Here is a 9,277-nt window from a genome sequence, read left to right on the forward strand (position 1 = left end):
AAAAGCGAATATACAAGTGAGTAAAAACAACAAGATGAATTAAAATTAGTGTTGAGGAAATAGAACAGAAGACCAACGGAGTCCCCCAGGATGCTCAAGTTTGAAAAATATAAAAGGGGAATGACGCGTTAAAATAGAAGTGGATTGGCAGTTCAGGTATTGAGGGGAGACATCAAGTCAACCTAAGTGTATAGGGTCCATCGGATCGTCCATTGTAATGGTATCTTCTAGTGTGCTTTTAATAATTTCTCTAATGATTTGTTGCTGTTGTTTTGTTCTGCACCACTTTTCGATTGGTTCCCTGATGTTAATATGATTCCCCCGGAGTGTCGAGAATTTAGGACATTCTGCAATTAGATGTTGAACCGTTTGGCTTTTGCCGCAGTATTTGCAGCTAGATGATTTCTGAAAAAATCTCGATTGTTGTTCTCCGAACACTCCGTGGGCGGTATAGAATTGGTTTATGTAAATGTCACAATTTAAAAGTTTATCGCTGACTTTTGGAAAAAACGTGTTGGTATGTCTCCCGTTTGATTTCCCACTTTTGCTGCATTCATGACACATTTGTGTTCCTCTGCTCCCCGAAGAAGTTTATCTAGTAACCATAAATCAATACATCTCCATGCACAATTTCACTTTTGGTGGTTTTCTAGTACAGATAGCGTTGCATTACAAAATAATAATCATTGAAAATAATAATCAGGGTTGACTATAACAATCATCCTGATTGTTCTAGTCAACCCTTCATAAATGTATGATACCATGCATCTACAAATAAATAAAAATATCTTTTTTTTCAAGGCAAACTACAGTGAAATATACAAAGAGGAGTTGGGTGTCAACTTAAATACATTTGACAGCAAAAGAAAGGAACAATACGAGAAAAATTTGATGTATGTTAAAAAGTGGAATGAAGAATATGAGCGTAGTCTACATAATTTTAAGCTGGGTGTGAATTTTATGTCTGCAATGGTAAGTACACAGTAACTTCAGTTTGTTTACAGAAATGAATTCATTTATTGAAGCATAGAACTATTTGACCAAACAATCTAAAACTGTTTGTAAACTTCGTAACTATTAGTTACAAAGCTCGTCGACAGGTGGCACAGCTAACTGATAAAACTATGAAACAATGTTTTCCTTTAAATATTCAAAATTTACACATAATGGTGTCAAAGAACAAAATTAAAACACGTCTTTACGAATTTTGTAACAAAATTTGTTTGGATTAAAAATTTTCTGTTTTCCTAAGAATGTCATAGGAAAATGTTCATTTCTCGTTTTCCATTTTTCTTTGAGGTCAAATTTTCAGTCATTTTTGGAACTCTAGATATAGTGGCGTTCTCACACATAATGAGAAAAGTTCTAAAAAAGAACTTGCTTGAACGCAAAGTTACAAATGAATTTATGTATATCTTCAGATGGTTAAGGACAAACATATGATTAAAGGTTAATCTTTTGGAAGTTTTAGAAAAAAATAGTTAATTATCGACACTGTCCGAATTATAAAAAGAAACTGATCTGAATTTTTGATTGAATGATCGGATTTTTGCCTACAAGGAACCAATCTCAGTAGTTAGAAAGTTTAGCCTAAATCATGCTAGTAAATTAGCATTGACAATATTTTGAGTTCAGTTGAGTAATGTTGGATATAATTGACATTATCTTTCGATAAACGAAATTTATAACTGTGTGCAAAAATTTCTCCATTAGCTTAAAACGTTCTCGAGATATGTCAAAATACGCAACAAATAAAATAAACATTAAGAGGTGAAAACTTTGGATCACTCTCTTGATCAAACTATGGATTTTCCAGATTGTGGCAACCCGTATCCATAGAAAAAAATGTTTGTTTATTCAAAGAAAGTATGATCTTGTGTTTGATTTTGTAGCTTAAAATATCGTCTGCACTCATTCATTAGCATATTTGAAGTGACCCTCTCGAACATTTAAGATTCAGTCCTAGAAAGCAAAAATTTGATCATAAGATCAAAAGTTATTCAGAGTGGTCCGTTTTTTTTTTCGCATTGTATATGGTGGCGCGATATTTGAATACATTAAGAAAGCGCTCTAGAGGAAAAAAATTTTTTCTTGAGGTTTAAAACGAGATTTTTGCCCATTTCAGTACTTTTCAAGACAAAGAAATTTTGATTTTATAATGGACGGTAATGATACGGATAGTATTTGTTGCTTGGATTTTCTAATTACTCATAAATGTTTTCTTCATTTTTCTGGAAAACTTAAAGAAAGTACAGCTTCCGGTGAATCGGAGTAAAAGTAAGTAGTCAATCGTGACTTGCATTTGACAATTAGTAGAAGTATTATATTCTAAAAATGAAAATATCACATGAAGTCAACAACACAATTCTCAACATTTTCGTTTTAAAAATTAAAGGTTACCGTAACCATTTAAAATGGTTACGGTAACCTTTACCAAATTATTAGACCTAACTATAAGATTGTATCCCTGACCAAATTATTAGACTAACTATAACATTTTATGTAAAATTTTAATTGTAAGGGTATACTAAACAGCTTTATTGCTTTTGTGCGATTGAAACAGGCTTGCTCGTTCGTGTATCAATTCATTAAATTAGTCGATATATTATATAAATATGGAATAATTATTATATAAATATAGAATAATTATTATATCAGTTATTTTATATTATAATAATTAGACCAAATTATTAGACACACTGTAGGGTTTTAAAAATGACATGTTTGTACAAGTTTATATCCAATACTTTTATATTTGAACGTGCATGTAGTGGTCTTTTATTCAGTAATTTTTTTTATATACTTCTATTAGATTTATTTTTAGCATGTTACATTACAATGTTAACCAATTGATGCACGAACATAAGCAAGTGTAAACTGGTTTCAGCAGCGAAAAAACTATACAGCTGTATAATATCAACTGATAATTAAAATTTTACATAGAATCTTAAAGTGCCTCTAATAATTTACCTAGGGACAGTAGGTGTAAAATTTAAAAATAAAGAAAAACGTGATTTTTAGATTTAGATTTCTTAATATTTTTACCCAATTACATTCATAAATAATTTGCTCTGCTTTTTTTTTACAGACTGAAGAAGAACAGGGTGCCCATCAGATGCTGAGAATACCAGATTTACATAGTTATAATACAGATGACAGCCATTCCGTATTTAAGTATGTAAATCGAGGCAATGGAGAAATCGATGATTTATATAAAGAAGTAATAAAAATTACTACAGACGGAGATGAAATAACGGAGGAAGCTATTGAAGTCGACGTAAATGATTACCAAAACAATTCTGTTAGACTAAAAGACTGGGGAGATTTTGATTGGAGGGACTTTGGTATTATATCGCCTGTTCGATACCAGGTAAGAAGATCAAAGTTTTCTGAAAAATCTAATATAGAAGCTATATGATTTATGTAACAGGTGACTGATGCACGTTAAATCTGTCGAGTTTCAAGTCCTCCATGTTCCCATAACAAATCAATACCTCTGGGGGTACTGAATTGGAGAGATTGATAAATCTTTGATTCAGGTCAAAATTACGATCTGTGGATGAAGGAATGGATGTATGAATGGGTCCACCCTATAAGCAGGTGTGTGACGTATGAGTGTGGCAGAAGTCGAATTCTTGGCCATAGATGGCGCCACTGGAAAACAAGAACAATTTCACCCCCTCTGCCTTAATGGCATACGTCAATAACAACATATGATTTAGGTAATCTGTAGAGGACAGCGTATTCTTTCCTTGACTTCCTAAAATATATATTTTAGAACCTTTTTAAAATATGTGAGTGAGTATAGAGTGCACAATTTAGGGCTCGCAAACTAATATTAAAGTCATTGACTGAAACGAATAGGAAGGTATGAATGAAAATATCAATTGCGTAGTAATTAGGGGGGTATAGCAAGTGATCGGCACTGGCTGATGAAGCCCTCTAGTTTTGCATAATTATGTTTGCGTCTAAAGCGAATTCATTGGTTTTTTTAAGTATCAAAAATGCTTTTACTTAGGCTATTTTATTTTATAACCGATGTTGAACAGCCGACCCAATTTTCGGGTTTACGACTACTAATGTTCAACTCCGTAGCCTCGTAATTTTGAACCCAATCCAGAAGACAAGGGAATTCTTGGATCAGTTCCCTCAGAGGTATGATTTGTTTTGGGAACACAGAGGACTTTGCGGCTCGACAAATGTAACGTGCATCAGTTGCCCTTTACTACACCGGGAGTCTTCGGCCGGCGGGGATCGAATTCACGACCGCTTGAACTTGAGCCCATTGCCCTACACACCAGGCTATCCGACCCTAAACCTGATCGATTTCCTGATAAAATGGGAAGGCGTTTCTAATGATTGTTTTCCTATTCCTCTGCTTTTTTTTCCTGGGAAAACACAGAAACCGATCTCTGCGCAAGTAATTCGTCAGATTTCGATAGCAATTGGTGTTTTTCAGCATAAATATTAATTAGCGCAGCCAAATGTGAAAATGTTTTGTAAGAATTATAAAAATTTATTCTAAATTTGAGAAATACAGGTAAATGTGTGAAAGACTATTTAAATTACTCACTACGGTTTTTCATGGCCACGAACTTCATGGTATCAAATTATGTGTTTAATATTCTTATTGGATTTCGAACTGTCGTTTCCCCCGATATTTCCTAAAATTTTGGACAAAAATGTGTTTTTCATCCAAATAATTTTATATAATAAAATGAGTAAATGCATTTTTTTAATTGAATTATTTATATTTTTAGGGATCATGTGGATCATGTTACGCATTTTCAGCTCTCAACGCTATAGAAGCAGGCTATGCACTTAGAAAAGGGAAACTAGAAGAACTTAGTGTGCAAATGGTAGTTGATTGTTCAAAAAGAAGTAATCAATTTTTATACTTTCTGTATTTAATTTTAAAAGTATTAATTATATAGTACTAATCAATGAATAAATTCATACACTGGTTATCATGAATCAAGAAAAATTACAAAAATAGCGGTAACTCTCCCAAAAATAATGCAATTCCAATATAATTCGGATATGTTGTCCAATAAGAGTTGCTAAGTAAAACTGAAATATGTAAATTAGTGGCACTGCAGGGGAATGACGTCAAAAGGACTAAGCATAAAATTGTACATTTGATCGCAATCTTGCGAATCTTAATGTGTTTTTAAAATTAGAAATTTGAGGTCACCAATTTGTAACAATAACCTGCAGGTATCATTTGTCCAAAGAACTTCGATGGAGATCTATTCGAAGACTAGACGCAGGACAAATTGTGATAGGAATTGTCAAATGGTTAAATGTGCGTCCTTATGTGTTTCATAAGCGCTAGCAACAATTTCTAACCACAGGTTCGGGAGACGGAAGGTTCAGCCAAAGATGACCAATAATTCGATGAGTGCAGATGACCGATATTTATCAAAGGGATAGAATGTCATATCCGAGTCAGGTCAGATACTCTCGTAATGCAACTAACGATGGATTGGTGTGAACGCATATAGAGTGTAGAAGGCTTCACGAGCTTAGTTTGTTCCCTTGAAGACCAGCTATTTGTGTGCCACTCTCGTCACGCCATAACATAAAACGTTCAAGGTGGGCACAGCAACATGTCCACTGGACGGCGGAGAAAAGGCGGGCTGTTCTCTTCACAAATTTTCAGATGAATCTAGGTTTATCCTCCACAGTGACAGTAGGTGTTTGATTGGGGGAAAACCTGGAACCCGATATAATCCATCAAACATCCGTGAAAGAGATGTATACCAAGCAGGCAGTGTCTGAGTGTGGGGTGGGAACGAATAGACCTGCATGTTTTTCCACTTGGAACACGTGTTTAGAGATGACATCCTTGATGTTTATGAGCGTCCTTATGCTCGTGCAATAGGGGAAGATCTCGTGCTACAGGACCATAAGGAAATACTGTACAGAGCTCGCATCGAGAATGATTATCTTCAGCAGCAAACAATTCAGCGGATGGAGTAGCCAGCTCAAAATGACTCCTATCAAGAATATTTAAGTTGTCTTAGGAAGATGTGTATTTGCTCTCAATCCTCCTCCTCAAACCCTTGCCTCGCTTACAACAGCTTTGCAGGAACAATGGCTCGCACTTCCAACGGAAACTGGTAAACCACAAACTGGAAAGCATTGTACATCGCTGTATGATTTGTGTTGCTGCTAGAAGTGATTATACTCCATATTGAAGGCACCCTCTTTATTCCAAATAGACACATCTGATTTATTCAATTAATAAACACGCTACTTTCTGTAATTGTCTAGTCTAGTTCATACTTTTTACTCTATTTTATACGTTATTATGTGCACTATAATATGTGTCAATTCCATTCAATTCTTTGCGTAACCTTTTAAGTTATCAAATAATCATTGTATCATATAATAAGTTATCATATAATCATTTTTTGTGATTTTTTCCTAAATTTATGATAATAATGGCAGTCTCAGCTGATGTCAGATAAACAAAAATTCTAAAAGTTTTTGTTTTTAATGAAAAAGAAACTTTTTTGAAAAGACTCTTTTGAAGACAAGTTAAATTAAGTTTTAAAGTTAACTGGAACTTACGGTATAAATTTCAATAGCTTTTTTTTAAAGATGAATAAATTTTTCTTTACTTTAAATAATTTTGGCAATATAGAAATGAGTGAGATTAATCCTTGCCCAAGCCAAAATACATATAACAAAAAAAGAAGAAAATAAGTACATCATTCTAATATACTTTCTAACCAAGTCAGTGTATTTCGGCCAATTAGCTGGGAGTTCCTGGATAACTTTGGTCAAACGTTCTATGGGAGTGTTAACGCATCACCGACAGACAACTGCATGTCATTCCAACTGCATGTCATGCATATACAAGCATGGCAACGAGCATGTCCAGTTTCCTTCTGCATCTTGTTGAATATTATGAGCCTACTTGCTACAGTTGAACCTGACTAACTTTCTAAATCTCAGTTTGACTGTGGTTTCTACTTTATTTGCTGAATTTTGCCAGCCAGCGGTGATTTGTACGGCTTTAGAATGCTTTGATTCCGTACACCGATACCATGCGTTAACTGACGATATCCATGGTGTCATGTAATGTCTCAACTCTGTGACACCGTTTATGTTGTACAACAATGATGTTCACACATTGAATGAAAGTTGTGAAAATGATAAGCGACTGCAGTCTGAGACATTTGTGCATTTCACGTGCCTTACTCCTTCCTTCTCCTACCTCAGTTCTATTGTTTTTCCCTGTCACTCCTCCTACCACCTATTCTATACTTTGTCTCGGTCACTCCTCCTACCACCTATTTTATTGATTTTCTCGGTCACTCCTCCTATCACCTATTCTATAGTTTTTCTCGGTCACTCCTCCAACCACCTATTTTATTGTTTTTCTCGGTCACTCCTCCTATCACCTATTCTATAGTTTTTCTCGGTCACTCCTCCTACTACATATTCTACAGTTTTTCTCGGTCACGCCTCCTGCCACCTATTCTATAGTTTTTCTCGGTCACTCCTCCTTTCACCTTTTCTAGAGTTTTTCTCGGTCACTCCTCTTACGACCTATTCTATTGTTTTTCTCGGTCACTCCTCCTTTCACCTTTTCTAGAGTTTTTTCGGTCACTCCTCCTACCACCTATTCTATTGTTTTTCTCGGTCACTCCTCCTATCACCTATTATATTGTTTTTCTCGGTCACTCCTCCTACCACCTATTCTATTGTTTTTCTCGGTCACATAGTGCATAGTTCCGTTGAGTCAATCATTTCTGTACAATAACAGTGACGCATTGATGATTGCTAAAATGATATATATATATATGTATATTTTTATTTTTATTTATAGAAGAGGAATGGGACACTCGTGGAAATTTTGGTTGCCTTGGAGGTTACATAAATAACACTTTACATTGGGTGATGAAGAATGGTGGCGTTGCATTGGACGAAGATTATCCTTACTCTAAAAGGGTATTATATTTACAATGAAGTATTATGGGGTTCGGAAAGTAATGCCATTTTGGCGTATTAAATACTCGTTAATCTTGAAAACCAATTTATTTTTTTAATTCCATTTCGATTCACTTTCGATCCGGCATTAAAAGGTTGTTGCTAAAGAAGGTGAATACATTATTGATTAAAAATAAAATCTTGATAACAAATATCAAATGTATCTAAATGACAATACTTTCCGGTCCCCCTAATGATTAGAAATTTCTGACGAAAGTTGTGACTTAAAGTCTTGAAATTCAATATAATAATTAGAAACGTTGTGATTAATAGGTATTGGTGAGCGACAACGAACTAAGTTAATAATGTTTCATGTTAACTCTAATATTTCTCACTAGTTAAGAATTGTTTCTCTTTACATTACAAATTAGACAGATGGTAAAGAAAATAAACTGAATTAACGAAAACTGAATGACAAACAATTTCAAATATAAATATTTGAATTACAATAAAACCTCGATTATTCAAAGTAATTGGGTCCAGACTTACATCGGGAAATCGAAATAATTGGATAATGAGTGTAATGCTAATCTCTCAATATACAAATTCGGATGAAATAATCGCAGTTCTACTATATTTCAGTTATGTGTTTTTGAAAAGAAAAAAAAACTGAAAAGATACAGATTAAACCATCAAATGCACGTTTACTGAACTAAAAAAATTTTGGGAAACTTCATCAAGCATTGAGATTTTCATGAAATTTTTTGTTCTTAAAAATTAAAATTCCACCGAAAATTATGTTCAAATACTCAAAATTAGAGTTCAAAATATTTTTTCCACAATTTTTTTCTTATTTGAGGCTAATAGAAACCTTCATTTTAAGATCATATTTGAAATTATGATTTAATGAGCTTACATTACACATGAAAATATTTCAGAACGCTTGTTAATTTTCTAGACGAGAAGGTGTAAGAAGAGAAAAAAATTAGTCTCACCTATAGATGGTTATATGGTGCTCCCAAGAGACAATCAAAAGGTTCTGAAACTTATGGTTGATACGATGGGTCCAGTGGCTGTAACTATTCATGCATCTCAACCATCCTTTCAATACTTTGAGTAAGTAAAATACCTAAGCCATTGTACAAAAACGAAACGTTTCTTAACTGCAATTATTTCTAATAGTTGTAGAAAAGCAATATTGTGACTGAAAGTAAAAAGTGTAACCTGGTAATAACTTTAATCTATTACCTATTTATTATTCTTGTACTCTGCTACCATCCCATATTTTTAACCCATATCGTAGTCGTAGCAGCTATGGATATATATATATATATAT

The 9,277-nt window shown here is 33.9% G+C and overlaps 1 protein-coding gene across 3 annotated transcripts in view; it reads left to right on the top strand.

The window, feature by feature from the left end:
* LOC107454668 (cathepsin S) overlaps positions 1 to 9,277 on the top strand; it is a gene marked incomplete at its 3' end in the record, with an annotated part of 49,354 nt that overhangs the window by 26,682 nt on the left and 13,395 nt on the right. For all 3 annotated transcript variants that reach the window (XM_071184279.1, XM_071184281.1, XM_071184280.1), the window contains 5 exon segments: positions 802 to 972; positions 3,089 to 3,370; positions 4,761 to 4,881; positions 7,841 to 7,962; positions 8,900 to 9,057. In XM_071184279.1, the coding sequence (XP_071040380.1) occupies positions 802 to 972; positions 3,089 to 3,370; positions 4,761 to 4,881; positions 7,841 to 7,962; positions 8,900 to 9,057 (854 nt within the window).

Source organism: Parasteatoda tepidariorum, chromosome 8 (assembly GCF_043381705.1).
Source record: "Parasteatoda tepidariorum isolate YZ-2023 chromosome 8, CAS_Ptep_4.0, whole genome shotgun sequence".
NCBI classification, from domain to species: Eukaryota; Metazoa; Arthropoda; class Arachnida; order Araneae; family Theridiidae; genus Parasteatoda; species Parasteatoda tepidariorum.